At 36.4% G+C, this 15,837-nt stretch overlaps 1 protein-coding gene across 28 annotated transcripts in view; it reads left to right on the top strand.

Annotated features, from left to right (window-relative positions):
- Nucleotides 1-15,837, top strand: part of RIMS2 (regulating synaptic membrane exocytosis 2) — a 647,490-nt gene that overhangs the window by 573,086 nt on the left and 58,567 nt on the right. For all 28 annotated transcript variants that reach the window (XM_049853946.1, XM_049853942.1, XM_049853937.1 and 25 more), the window contains one exon: nt 5,912-6,153. In XM_049853946.1, coding sequence (XP_049709903.1) covers nt 5,912-6,153 — 242 coding nt within the window. The remainder of the gene's footprint in view (nt 1-5,911; nt 6,154-15,837) is intronic.

Raw genomic sequence — 15,837 nt, 5'->3', positions numbered from 1 at the left:
CCTTGGAAAATCTATGGGGCAGTTCTACTCTGTCCTATAGGGTCACTAGAGCCAGAATCGACTTGACGGCACTGGGTTTGGTTTTTTATACTTCTGACAAGGAGCCCTGGTGATACAGTGGTTAAGAGCTCAGCTGCTAACCGAAATGTCAGTGATTCAAACTCACCAGCTGCTCTGCAGGAGAAAGATGTGACAGTCTGCTTCTATAAAAAATTGTTGTAAGGATTTGTATAAAGCACTTAGAGCAGTTATGTGGCACATGAGAAATACTAATTTCAACTCTCATATTTTATTCCAGGAATCAGTCAGATATTAAGCTTTATAAATAGTTCCTTCCAGATAACTTTTACATTCATTTTTGCTTTCTATTGGCAATAGCAGTACGCTAACCTAGGCTCCTGTTTTCTTCCCTGGGATTATTTCTGTACACCCCTAATTGATTTCTCTATCTTACCGGTCTCTTTTATTCCACTCCATCTTTGTTAGTCAGGATAGACTAAGTTACGTTGCTGTGAATTCTTAGTGGGAAACCCACCAAGTTTATTTCTGGCTCGTGCAGCATGAATAGTGCAGGTTGGCAAGGGTGCTCTGCTCATTAGTAGCCACTCAGGGGCTGTCTGATGGAAGCTCTGTCTTAACACATGGTTTCACAGTCACAATAGCAGAGGAAGGGGACGTTGGAGTCAAATACCACCAATTAAATTCTTACATTCAGAAGTGACATGAGTCATCTCCACTGAAGTTTCGTTAGCCAGACCAAAAAAAAAAAAAAACCAGTACCATCGAGTCTGACTCATAGTGACCCTATAGGACAGAGTAGAACTGCCCCCTAGAGTTTCCAAGGAGCACCTGGTGGATTCGAACTGCTGACCCTTTGGTTGGCAGCTGTAGCACTTAACCACTATGGCACCAGGGTTTCCTCGTTAGCCAGAACGAGTCAAAAGGCCACTCAACTTCACAGGTGTGAGAATGTATAATCCTACCACGCGTCTGCAAGGAGAAAAACAATATTGTGAAAACTCTAATGACTACCCACCATTTTTCACAATCCACATTATGTATAATTTTTATGCTATTCCCCAGCTGCATTCACTTTGTAATAACTCCTTTACCTACAAACCTTCACATCTTATTGTGAGCCTAATCTACTTTTTTGACTTCTGTGTACTACTCAGCCTACAACACCTTACAGTGTAGACAAGCAGCACTATTCATCTTAAAACAACCTATGCTTTCTTATCTCAACATTATTCTTTATAGTATTGTCTTCCTTTAGTATTTTTCTTTCTCTCTACATGTGATAATTTATACCTATCACTCAAGACCCGGGTTTGTAAAGGTTCCCTGTTTTATTTTAGCACTGTCTTTGTGTCCTTTTTCTGTGATACTTACAACATTGGGGGTTTTTTGCTTTGTTTTGTTTTACCAATTTGTAGAAACGCTTTCTACTCGTATTTGCATTCTTAAAATAAATATATCCTTTTTGAATATGATGACTGTATCTCATTCACTGTTTTTCTTCACCACAAGGTCAAAGCTACCACTAGCCTATATGGAACTTTAATTACAAGAAGGTGCCCTTCTAGCTAGATTATTAGAAACAGGCATACAATCTGAACAGATCAAATAGAAAAAGTTTCCCCTTTGTATAAAAAAAAGATTATATCTTTTGTTTCAGTCATTTTTCAGCTTCATGATGCAGGACTATAGAGCTTGACCCTCTTCTCAGCCCCCCATTGTCTTTCTTGGAACCTAACACCAAGTAGGTGCTCAGTAGATGTTTGCTAAAGTATTCAATTAATTAGTGGCAAAATGTTTACTATAGTTTAAATTGGCTGAGTCCAGAAATGTTTTCAAGTCTATAAAAATCGGGGTGGGGGGGAATACAAATTAGGTCATGTCACTGAGGATGATTATAAGAAGTAGCTAAAATCAGAGAAGAGACACAGCTTTTATAAGATACATGTTATAATGAAACATTTCAAAACCATAGTTCTTGTATAAATTTTTATCTCTTAAGTCAACAGTGAAAATAAGTGACGCTTTTTATGATTGAAATATGTAAAATTTAAATATAGTTTTTGTTTTTAATTTTTTAAGGAAGACAGAACACAGAGGGAGTCCAAGGAAATCCAAATAACGTAATAAAAGACATGAAAAATTATAAGGATTGACAAAATAAATGATGAGAAACCATGAACACTGAGTCATAAACAGAGAAAGATACGTAAAGCAATAAGTTTAAAGTTTTTCTTTAAGTAACTTTTTTCATACTTTCATGAGGGAGGGGTCTATTACTCAATGATTGGTAGAGAACTTACAGACTCAAAAAATAATAAAGGATTAATATATAGATTCAAGAAGAGTTTAAATAAATGAATGGATATGCGATTAAGAGAAGAATGCTCCTAATTCCTTTAATGATCTTGTCTTTATAAATTTGTCACTTTTTAAGGAAAATAGCCATGTTCTCCTCAAAATGCCATTTTCTCTCTAAAATGCCCTTTGATGTTACCTTTAGAGATAAATTACTGGGCTGGGTCCCAGGTCTGTTGGTGCAATCACTCATGAAATGTATATTCTCACAGTCTTACGGCAGCTGTGATGTAATAGCTGAATAGGCAGTTAAATAAAGGTCATTCATGTAGGACATACTTTTAGTCCAATGCAGCCAGGACTTACCCTGTCTCTGACATCATCTTATACTAGTTTCCTCACCTTCACTTCATTCTATTTACATTAGTTTTATAAATTTTCTCTAATACCAAACTTGTTCTTGCCCCAGGGTATTTGTACTTGCTCTTCGTGCAGCTTAGAACACTCTTCTTCCACATGGCTCAGCTCATTGTCTTCTCTTCAGAGAGGACTGCTTTGATCACGCTATTTAATGTTGTCCCTCTCTCAAACTTCCCAGTCCCTCTTTATCATATTATCCCATCGTATTTTCTTCAAATCACATATCAGTATCTGAAATTATTTGTTTGTTGTCATTTCCCACCACTAGAATGAAAACAAGGACTTTCTGTGTCCTGCTCTCTATTGTACCTCTGACTGAGAACAGTGCCTGCTAGATAGTGGGTATAAAGTGAATATATTTTAAATGAATGACTAAATCCCAGGGTAGTGGCATGTAAAAAGGGAGCAAACTACCAAAGAAAGAAAGAAACCTTTTTTTTTTTTTAAAAGAAATAGAACTCTAACATAGTGGAATTTTAGGCATTAAACTGTTAGAAGAGGAATTTTTGGATATTATAGACTCCCTGTTGCTCCTTAAATCACCCTAAGTAGCAGTGACCTACTCTGTACCACAGAGGCACTGCTTCCTGCCGTGAGATGTGAGACTTCAAAACCATAAACATAGCTTCGTTATTAAAGCTGTCATCAAGGCACATGTTTTTGACTAAACATACTTTGTTTATAATTTGAGTATTCCTCCCTAACTATGGGTGTTAACTTTGTGGCATGCAAACATATACACACATACATACACACACATTCTAATACATTGAGATACTATACTAATACATAACAGTAATGTAATGCATTTATATATAGAACCTACAGTAATGTTGAAAATACTAAATTTTAAATTTTCGTCATCTCCAGAAATCAGACACTTAGTATCAGAAAATTAGTTTTTACGTACTATTCAGAGAAAGATGTTTTATCAAAACTTTACCTTAATTAGGTTTTCTTGACATTAGAATTGGTAATTGAAATTTGAACTAGAACCAACACTAAGTTCTTATGCAGCCACATTTACATTTTACGTGCTGTTATTTGCCAGTAAGTTTATCAAAAGGGACTATATCTCATCATTTTTGCATCCTCATGTTTGTGATACTAGGTGCCCAATAAATATTTTTTGAATAAGTGACCACTATTTGATCGGCCTAAAATTTTAGACAATTTTTTGTTAAAGTGAAATAAAGCTTATTAAATGGTAACTTTAGGATAATAATAATTTCAAGTTCCATATTTTAGGAGAGGAATAATATTTAATATAGAAAAATTGTTAAATGAGCGCTTTAGAGGAGCAAGGGTCCTTTTTTTTCCCTGCAGAGAATATGCCAAAATTCAAGGAATGGCACTTTCCGATCCAGACGTGTGCACAACGGTGCAGTTGCACTGGTGCAGTCGAGTATGAGCTGTGATGGTAACAGGGTATTTGGTTAGCTCTCGGTACCTGAGGCTTATGGTAGGTAACTCTTCTATAGTAATTTAGGCAAACAATGACAAGGTAGAAATTCAAGCCCATTTCTTCGTATACAAAGCACTCTCTGTTTTATCCTAATTGTTGCTTATCAAAAAAGAACAAAAACAGACAAGCTGGAAAATGCCAGCCTGGGATATTATAGAAGTGTGTAGACTATCCTTTTTCCCCCTTTGGCCTATTTGTGCCTCACTTCTTAAGACTGTGAGGGATACACTCCACTGCGTTTTCTTTTGTTTAATTTCACACTGGCATTTATTTCCCTCTCTTAAATACTTGGAAAAAATGTACGTAGATTAAGAAAATTAACGTGTAGTCCTAGGCTTTCAGCAGAGTTTACTTTAGGATAGGAAAAATTTTTCAAGGTGAAGAAGAAATTGAATTAGAGATAAGAGCTCACCTCAGTAGGGTAGTTTTCTAATTCTTATTCTTTAAACGATATACAAGGATATGTCTAATGTTTCTTTATTTTTATTATTTTCTTTTGTTACTCTAGTGTCATATACTCATATTATCAGACCCAAATTAAAGCATGAATTATGACTTTTAAATACTGAGTCAAAAGTTGATGAGATATAAATAATTCTTCCCATCCCTGCAAAGCAAACTGTTTCACATTCTCCCAGGGTTATGGGGACCAGCTGGGTAGCCTGTTCCAGAACCTTCACCCACTACCCCACCTCCTACCACACACCAGTAATCATGAAAAAACCCAGTGTCTTTTCTATAATTACTCCCATTTGCAGTATTAGTCTTACAGTAGATTGTTCACCAGCTTTCCTGCTTCAGTGACTCATAGATTGCTTTCTGAGCATATTGCCTAGAAAACTGATAATGATTTTTCTTTCTTTCAAATGAATGCAAGAAAATCTTTCCTTTATTTTTGGAATACAGGTTTATATCAGGGTCCCTGGGTGGCACAAACAATTAGGCACTTGACTTCTAGCTGAGAGGTGGGTGGTTCAAACCCACTCACCCTGGAAGACAGGCCTGGCGATCTGCTTCCGTAAGGCCACAGCCTTGACAACCCTGTGGAACACAGTTCTACTCTGACACACATAAGGCCACCATGAGTCAGAATTGACCTGATGGCAACTAACAAGATTTATATCAAAAATATGAAATTGATTTTAATTCAGTGCTAATGAGAATACGAATCTCCATTTGAAAATTTAACCATTATTAGAAAAATCTTATTAGATTTTTCATCAAATGAGACAATTTATTTTAAAGGGCCACTTTTAACAATAGATGTTGTAATTTTTGCCATTTTTGTAAAAATTCCCACTTGTCTAATTTCTAATTTCTTTTTGAAGGCAGAGTAGAGCAAATTAGAGATGAATGCTTTTGGAAATGTCTTCCTTATGTTGTGTGGCTGCCTTAAAGCATATTTTCATTGCAAGACAGCATATTCTTTTAAATGAGCCCACTAGTTTTTCTTACATGTTTTTCTTTGCTATCACCATGCAAACTCATGTCTTCTTTGACAGCTAAGTCTGATCTTACATAGTTGCATTAAAGCTGGCCCTGAATAGTAAAGCATATTCAGGACCATGGAGGTTGAAAATTTTTCAGTCCTAAAATTATGTCCCATAAATGGTATAATTTAATTATACCCCAGATGTTTCACCTAAAATTCCTTTTCTGTCTTTTCCTTTTTACTCTGCCCTCACTTTTTCTCGATCCGTCGGCTGACAGTGTCTTTACATCCAAAATGCAAAGCAGACAAATGGGCATCTCAGGGAAGAACATGACTAAAAGCACCAGCATCAGTGGAGACATGTGCTCACTAGAGAAGAATGACGGCAGCCAGTCGGACACTGCAGTGGGCGCCTTGGGCAGCGGCGGCAAAAAGCGGCGCTCTAGCATTGGGGCCAAAATGGTAGCTATTGTTGGTCTCTCACGGAAAAGTCGCAGCGCTTCTCAGCTCAGCCAAACGGGTAGGAATTTTTATGCTACTTTTGATTTCATGTTTGTGTTGTCATTAATATACACATTCTTTTCTCTTATTTTATTGCAGTAATGTGTGGTGGATGATAACATGTTCCAGAGGGAAAGGGGCGTTTTAAACAAGTGAATCTTCCCGAAACATAAAAAGGGCTTTATTTTCCAGTGACGAATGCACCTGCTTCAAAGTGAACCTTGGCCGCTATTTTTGTTTGAAATGTGTGTGTCTTTTCTCCTCAGGGAGGAAGGAGTTAAGCTGTGGTGCCTAGGGATTCTCAGTTGCTGGTACTTTGTAAAGACACTCTGATCTGTGGGATGTTTGCTTTTCTTTAGGTAATATTCTTTGTAAATTGCAGTTATTTTCCTCAAGTTGGAACCAGACAAATTAATTTTTATTCTCAGCAAGTGACCGTGATGAAGATGGCACCTCATGTTTTGTGCGAATAGTAACAGCTCTTTTATTGCTGACAACCTAACTTCCTTTTCAGTTTGTAAGCAACATTCACCAGTGATATGAGTTTTCTCACAGCAGTGTTTATTTCCCTGTTAAAACTTCAAGGAGCAATATTCTCCAGCAGTAAGGATGGAGGAAGTTTCTGCTGACAGTGAAGATATTCAGAGCTTTCCTACTTTAGAAGTCAGTTTCTAAATCACATCTGCAAAAATAAATTACATACAACACTCCTACTCAGAAAAGCCGCTGTTAGCAATTAAGAAATTTGTGAGTCAAAGCAATGTCTTTTTTCAAATGGGTGTTGATAATTAAACATTAAATTCCTGGAATCTTGGAAATAATAGCATATCTTCTACTTTGCAAACAAGCAAAAGCATATAATGTGTTTCTTTCACAGCAAATAAATTGTAGGCAACTGGGTTAAATCTAATTTATGCTTGAATACTAGGGTTCTTGTACACAGAAGTCAAGACATAAATCTACAACCCAAAAGAATTCAGGAGTACACTAATTCTTGGACCCGGCCAATTGATTTTTCAAACTGTTAACAGTGATTTTGGAATTTGAGTCTTATAAAATAATATTATATTCTTGATGATATTCTTTATATCCTGGTTGTAACTCATTATATTTAATGTGATTATTGTTATAGGAATTTTTCATTTGGTGTTTTAAAATGCTATTTTGCATGTTTAATGTAGAAACTAGATTTAATTTTTGGCCATAGCAATCATATTTAAATTATGGTATTTAAACTTGCTGAAATTTATACATAGTTAACTGTGTTATGCCAATATGATAGATATTGGCCTTTTGAAATAGAATTTTATGTTTCTCTTAACTGTTAGAACTGTATTTATTGCATTTTCTATTTAACATTTTCAAGCATTAAGAACCTAAAAACAGACATTAATAAGGCTGTAAGCTAGAGAACATGTGCTGTTAAGCTAAATAATCAATTCCATCTGTTCAGTTTTGTTTAATAACTATTGCACATACTGTGTGACAGACACATGGAGAACATAGATGAGTAGGACATAATTTAGAACTCTGAGTTGCTTGCTGTCTAGTAGGAGACAAATATATAAACAGAACACTTCAAGGTCATAAGTCAGGGGTAAAGCTAGAATTACACAGGATTCGGGCTGCTCAAAATAAGGCCACTTGGCCAACTCTAGGGCTTATTTCCTGGGAATAATACTTGATCTGAGGCCTTAAAGGAGATTAACTGCTAACCAGGTAAAGGGTGATTGAAAACCTGATCCAAATAGAAACCATCGTGAACAAAGGCATGGAAGCATGGCAAGTACAGAAATGATAAGCAGTTAAGTGTAATTTTAACATAAAATGTTGAAGAGAATGTGGCTGAAGATAAGTAAAGATCGGATCATGGAGAGTCACTTAGATCATATTCTGGTGGGGCTGTAGTAAGGAAGTAAACGTAGCTGGTTAGGAGCGTTTTAAGGCTTATTAGCAAAATACTGTAATAGTCCAGACAGGAGATAAGATCCTATACAAAGTCATTTGTAATAAAGATAGAGAGGGGTGATAGAGATTCAGGAAATTTCTAAAGAGCAAAATTAGGAGAACATAGTAACTGGTTAGGGTTCCTGGGTGGCACCAAGAGTTTGTGATCGATTGCTAACCTAAAGGTTGGTGGTTCAAATCCACCCAGCAGCACCATGGAAAAAAGGCCTGATAATCTGCTTCCCTAAAGATTACAGCCAAGAAAGCCCTGTGGAGAAGCTCTGCTCTGTAACACATGGGGTTGCCATGAGCTGGAATCTGCATCGGGTTTGATTTTTTGGTTGTAGTGACTGATTGTATGTGGGTTAGTGAAGGAGAAAGGATTCTAAGATTTACTCCCATATTTCTGAATTGCAACACTTAGCTGATAGTTGTGTCACTAATGCAGGTATAAGAGAAGCAGTAGGTTGGTGGAAGAGGGAGAGGGTGATTCCTTCAATTTGAGACATTTTACATTTGAGATGTTTGTGAAATATCCAAGTGGAAAATGTCCAGAACATATTTAAATAAACATTTCTGAAGATAGTGCCAGACCAAGGACATAAATCGAGGAGGTATAAATTTTAGGTGATGCTGAAAACCATGAGCATGGCTGAGGTTGCCCAAGAACACTACAGGTAGAAGAGCATTAGGCTAATACAGTACCCTGTGGAAGATTCACATTTAGATTTAGGCAGAGGAAGAGGAGCCCATGAAGGAATGATCATGAAGAAAGGACAAAAACTATTAGAGAATAGTGTCACAGAAGAGTATAAAAGGTTTGAAGAAGGGAATGGTCAATATTTCTCAATGATTGCTTTCATGCCTATAGTTTTAGTATAAATATCCCATATATCTTTTTTTTTAATATTTTTATTAAAAAATTATAGATCTGTTGATGATACACTGAGACCCTAACAACGCTGATTTGGCTTTTGTGTATGAGTAGTTATAAGTTTTTCTTTTCAAAAGCATGATATTGGCTGATTTAAGAACTGTAGCCTTGTTCCTTGCTGTATAACCCCTTCCTGTGTATAGCATGAGCCCTGGTAGGACAGTAGTTAAGAGCTCGGCTATTAACCAAAAGATCAGTAGTTCGAACCTACTAGCCACTCCTTGGAAACCATGTAGGGCGGTTCTACTCTGTCTTATAGGGTTGCTATGAGTCAGAATTGACTCAACAGCAACGGGTTTATATATATCACACAGAAAAAAAAGCATTGCTCTTTGTTTTGTTCATTAGTAGTGACATTATAATGATTAAGATATTAATCATTTTTAAAATATGCATTTTACCCACCTAATACCTTTGACTTGTTGAAAATGGAATTCAGAATATCTGTCATTTTAAAGCCTGATTTTAACTATAGGATCATTTTACAATTACTAGATTCTAAATTTTTAATGAGTTTCTAAATTCTGTATTTTTGTGTGTATGTGTGTATATTTCAAGTATGATTTTTATGTTTTCTTAAGAAAAAATGCAATCACAGGCTCCCCCAGTATTTAAAACTGAAATCTTCAAATTTAATAACCTAAACTATTTGACCATATGATAACCTTATCTAAAGTAATGAAGTAGTTTTATGATGTCAGATCTTACACTAGCTCCTTTGTTTAGACATAAATATATAGGATATATTGAGGACCTGACCTAAAACCAAGAAATATCATGTACATTCTCAACTGGTATGTTTGTATTTTCAAACATTCATTTAGTGTTCTCTTGATTTTCTGGGCTTCTGTATGGAGATCTATGTGTAATTAAGTTACACAGTTATCACTTAATGAATGATACACCATAATGTTTTCAATTTAGTAAGATGGTATTTATCATTGTAAAAATAAATATCATTGTACACTATGAATTTCAAGATCAGACAAGACTACTTCCCTGCTTTGTGAAGAATAGAAAACTCAGTAAAATGGGATCTTCCTAAAGAATAATGAAATGATTCTGAATGATACCACAGGGATCATATGTAAACAATAATTGGCAAAGGGGAAATCAGTTATAAAGGTATGTTGACCAGTATGCATGGCAACTAAGTAATAGCTCTATTCCTCTGCCCCACTGTTTTGTCTGTTCCTTTGTCTGTTAATTGGAAACTCACCTTTAAAGTCACCATTTCAAAAGAATAAAATCTGACTTGATAGGCATGATAACCTAGTAGAAAGCATATAGAAGGGGTAAGGAGATTTGTATTATATTTCTTACCCTAGGTCATATAGGATACTAAATATGGCTTGTTTTAAAACCTACCTAACGTATCTAAATCATAGCATGTTCATCTGACAATCAAATTAACATCTACTCTCCTAATAGGGTTTTTTTTAAAGGTAATACTTAAAAAAATAATGTAAGAAAGTACTTTGAAAACCTAGTCACTTTGTAGATATAAGTTATCAATAGCCAATTCAGACTCATGGGGTAATCAAGAGTTCTCTCTTAGACATGTTGTCTTAGTTATCTAGTGCTGCTATAACAGAAATACCACAAGTGGATGACTTCAACAAACGGAAGTTTATTCTCTCACAGTCTAGTAGGCTAGAAGCCCAAATTCAGGGTGTCAGCTGCAGGGGAAGCCTTCCTCTGTCGGCTCTGGAGGAAAGTCCTTGTCATCAGCCTTGTGCGGGAACCCCAGGTCCAAAGGATTCGCTCTGCTCCCGGCACTTCTTTCTTTGTGGTATGAGGTCCCAAACTCTGTGCTCACTTCCCTTTCCTTTCATCTCTTGTAAGATAAAAAGGTAGTGCAGGCCATACTCCAGGAAAATTCCCTTTTAATTGGATCAGGGATATCACCTGAGGAAGGGTGTTATATCACACCCTAATCCTCTTCAACATAATCCAATCTTGCCAAAATTAACCACAGGCAGAGATTAGGATTTACAACACATAGGAAAATTATATCACAAAATGGAGGACAACCACAAAATACTGAGAATCATGTCCTAACCAAGTTGACACATTTTTTGAGGGGACACAGTTCAATCCATGACACATGTTGATTATAAGATGCCCTTTAGACATATAAATGAAGTTGTTACACGGTCAGTTAAACATATGAATCTTGAGCTCAGAGGGTCAAGGCTAAGGATGTGATTTGAGAATAAGCAGCAGGTCGTGTTTAAAGCCATGGAATTGGATGAGATTACTTAGGGTGAACTGAATAAGTTGAATCAAGAAGAGAGCTAAGACTAGCCTGGAACACTACAACATTTAGAGGGCAGGAAGAAGAAGAGAATCCATTAAAGGAGACTTAAGAAAATGGTATATTGGAACCAATGGAAGAAAGTATTTTAAGAATGAGGACATGGTCAACTATGTCAAGTGCTTCTGAGAAGTCAAGAAAGGTGAAGACTGAGAATTTATAATTGGATTTAGCAAGATGGAGGAATTTGGTAAACCTTGACAAACCTAACAGTAGTAGACAGAGCCTGACTGAAACAGATTAAAGAAAATGGGAGGTGAAGTAGAGTCAGGGAGAATAAGTACAAGAATTAAAAAGAAAGCCAAAACCATTGCCATCAAGTCAATTCCGACTCATGGCAATCCCCTGTGTTAAATAGTAGAACTGCTCCATAGGGTTTTCTTGGCTGTAATCTCTACAGAAGCAGATCACCAGGCCTTTCTTCCATGGTATCGCTGGGTGGGTTTGAACTGCCAACCTTTTGGTTAGCAGCCAGGCCACAAACTGTTTGTGCCACCTAAGGGTCTTAAGAAGAAGAATAGGAACACCTAATACTTACTGAGCACTAACTATATTCTAAGTATTATTTTAAGCACTTTACATGTAAATCATTTAGACCTTACAACACCATTATGTAACAGGGATTAATTGCCATTATTCCCATTTTACAGGTGAGGAAACCTAAGTATACAGAGGTGGAATAGCTTTCCCAAGTTTACTCAGTTAGTAAGGGTAGAAGTTGGGATTTGATTCCAGGCAGTCTAGATCTGGAGCCTTCACTCTCAACTGTTCCGTTATGGTTTAGACCAGCAACTTTCTGTGATGATGGCATGTTCTACAGTTGTGCTATCCAGTATAGTAGCCACTAGCCACATGTGGCTCTTGAGCACTTGAAATGTGGCTAGTGCAACTAAAGAGCAGAATTGTAAATTTTATTTAATTTGTTACTAAATTAATTTAAATTTAAATATAGCCACACAGGATTAATGGCTACTCTGTTGTACAGTACAGATTAAAAAAAAAAGAATCAACTCTTCCTAAGATTTTTGACCAAAAAAAAGAAAGGAAGAAAGAAATAGCACCATAGCTCAGAGGAGACAGAGTCAAGGGAGAGTGTATTTGTTTTGTTTTGTTTTTGTTGGAAGATAAAGCATGAGAAAGGGGGACAATTTTGGGATGAAATGAGTAGGTAAGAGAGCATTGGATCCACAGCGTAATTGGAGATTAGTTCTTAAAACCCGTGATCATTCAGGGATCTAGGTTCTTTTTATCTTGTGATAGTTTCTAAGTTCACATGGTACTTTACATTTATTCGTATTGTAATACTTAGTAACTGTAATCGCTTATTTATTTGTCTATCTCCTGGCTGAAGTCTCTGGGTGTTGCAAACGATGCACCTGGCTGCTAACCTTAAGGTTGGAAGTTCAAGTCCACTCGCAGATGCCTCAGAAGACGCTTCCAGCCTCCTTCTGAAAAATCAGCCATTGAAAACACTATGAAACACAGTTCTAACTCTGACACATGTGGGGTCACCATGAGTCACAATCAACCTAATGGCAACCAATTTTTTAACTCCTGGCTAGACTTTTTTTGTCTTATTCTAGGTATCTTTCTCAGTGTATGGGATAGTCTCAAATATACTGATCGTCGGGGCGGGGTGCATGTATTCTTTGAGGTGCATGTTTCAGTCCCCTGGTGAATGGAAAGAAAACAGAATTTTTTTTTTAATTTAAAAGAAAAGATTTTATGCTTCATTAATATTCAATATATGGTTTCACCCTGGCATTCTGAGTTGGTCTGTGTGTTAGTTTTCACAATTTACATTATCTGCCCAAAGACACATTTATTGTTGTTGTCAATTGCCCCTGAGTCGGCTTCGACTCATGGTGACCTTATGTATAACAACAAAATGTTGCTTGGTCCTGAGCCATCTTCATGATCTTTGACATGTTTGAGTCCATTGTTGCAGCCACTGTGTTAATACATCTCATTGAGGGTTTTCCTCTTTTTCACTGACCTTCTACCTTACCAAACATGATGTCCTTTTCTAGGGGTTGGTCATTACTGATGACATGTCAAGAGTAAGCAGGATGGAGTTTCACCGTCTTCACTTCCTAAGGAGCATTCTGGTTTCATTTCTTCTAGAATGGATTTGTTTGTTCTTCTAGCCATCCATGGTGTAATCAATATTCTTTGCCAATAGCACAGGTTAAATACATCAGTTCTTTTTTGGTCTTCTTTTTACATTATCTCACTTTTACATTCAACTGTGTAGATCATAACACATGATGAATACATTTACAGAGAATGAGAATTCCAGAACACTTAATTGTGCTCATGTGGAATCTGTACATGAATCAAGAGGCGGTAGTTCCCAACAAAACAAGGAGATACTGCCTGGTTCAAAATTGGAAAAGGTGTGTGGCAGAGTTGTGTCCTTTTACCATCCTTATTTAATCTGTATGCTGAACAAATAACCTGAGAAACTGGACTGTATCAAGAAGAACATAGCGTCAAGATTGGAGGGAGACTAAAAGCCTGTAACAATGACACAACCTTGCTTGCCATAAATGAAGACAACTTGAGACACTGATGAAGGTGAAAGACTACAGCCTTCGGTATGGATAATACCTGAATATAAAATGAAAGTTCTCACAACTGGATCAATATTCAACATCATGATAAATAGAGAGAAAACTGAAGTTGTCAAGGATTTCATTTCACTTGGATCAACATTCAATGTTCATTCAAGCAGCAGTCGAGAAATCTAATGACATATTGCTCTGAGCAAATATGCTGCAAAAGGCCTCTTTTAAAGTTCTAAAAAGCAAAGATGTCACTTTGAAAACTAAGGTGAGCGTGACCTAAGCTGCTGGTTTTTCTGTTGCTTCCTATACGTGTAAAAACTGGGCATGAAAAAGCACATACCAATTCTTTAAAAGATTCAAGCTTTTTTCCTAATATAAAAGTCACAAAAGAATTTATCACAGTCACTGGGAAACAATTAGCAATAACATGAATTTGTTCACTTCAATTTTCACAACTTGAGGTATGTTCATTATCACTCACATTTTATCCAAGAGAAAAATTGAGACTCAGAAAGTTTCATGGTATACAAACACAACTCCAAAGCCGGTACTCTTTTATGTGACCCGACTATTGCCAGAAGTATGTCATTATAATTACTTCTTTTCAAATCATTAGGGGGAAAAAAACTTCAAATTAAAAACTCCTCAGAGGAAGTACTTTTAATTTAATATAGATTTTATTTAATTTAATTTGACATAATTTTAACACGTAAATAGCCAAGAGGCATTGTACATGCTAGTAATTAGTAAAGGCCTAGTAACAGTAAATAAACTGTAAAAAATTTAACTCCAAAGAAAGAAATATGTAACTAAAGAGCAGTCCTTTAATTTCATTAAAATTAAATGTGTTAAAGGATTGAGCATCATAGTGTAAATGGAAAAACAATTTTTAAGGTAAAGCCCACTTTTAATGAAATTTCCATGTACTCTGATTAAGTTTATGGAGCTATTAGATGTCCTTTGTTCACTTGAGATCTGTTCTGTTACCCACTAGGAAGACCTCCAAAGAGGCAGTTGCAATTTTTTGCTGGAAATTTAATAAAGCCCTGGCTAAGCAGCGTAAAATTCTACTAGAAATAAGGATAGCTCACTCTTCTGATGTATGGAAAAAAGATGGGACTATTGGCTCATTGTCGCCTTGGGCATTGAAAGCTATTTTGTATTGCAGACCTTGTAGAATGAGAAACACTAAGGCAGTTTGTGTCTTCCATGCAGCTCTAAGTGGGCAAATCTTTCTAACTTTTATTCCAAGGTGAAATTTGTTTGTTTGTTTTTAAACTTATACCCTCTTATTACTGTAACAGTCCTTTTATTTTCCATGAGATTGTGAGTTACTGGAGGGTCAAACCAGTTGCCGTTGTGCCAGTTCCAACTCCTGGTGACCCTATGTATGTCAGAGTAAAACTGTGCTCCATAGGGTTTCCGATGACTGATTTTCAGAAGTAGATCACGAGGCCTTTCTTCCAAGGGGCCCCTGGGTGAACTCAAAGTTCCAACCTTTTGGTTAGTAGCTGAACACATTAACCATTTGCACTGCACAAGGACTTCTACTAGAGGGCAGAACTAATTTGAACAAATATTTATGGAACTTCTACTTTGTGATGGACATTGTGGTATGTGCTAAAGATACCACCTGGGATTCTTCTCATTTGCTATGTGTGTTCCAGTGGAAGAGATGGCTTAACAAATAAGTAATAATTGGTCAAAATCACAAAGCTTGCTTTGAAAGATAAGTTCTCATTGGTATGAGAGTGTGTAACAAGGGATACTAACCTAGTCCGATGGCTGAAATTCATCTTTCTGTCTACTAGACTCTTAGGAGATACTTTGCACATAATAGGGTTTCAGCAAAATGTTCCGTGTTGTGTACACTGCCCTCTGTTTTTGTGTTTGGTTTGTCTGGCAATGTATGCCATAGACTGCTTCTATGAATATGAG

This window comes from Elephas maximus, chromosome 15, assembly GCF_024166365.1.
Source record: "Elephas maximus indicus isolate mEleMax1 chromosome 15, mEleMax1 primary haplotype, whole genome shotgun sequence".
Classification (NCBI taxonomy): Eukaryota; Metazoa; Chordata; class Mammalia; order Proboscidea; family Elephantidae; genus Elephas; species Elephas maximus.
Note: the sequence above shows the minus strand (reverse complement) of the source record. Positions and strands in the feature narration are given on the sequence as shown.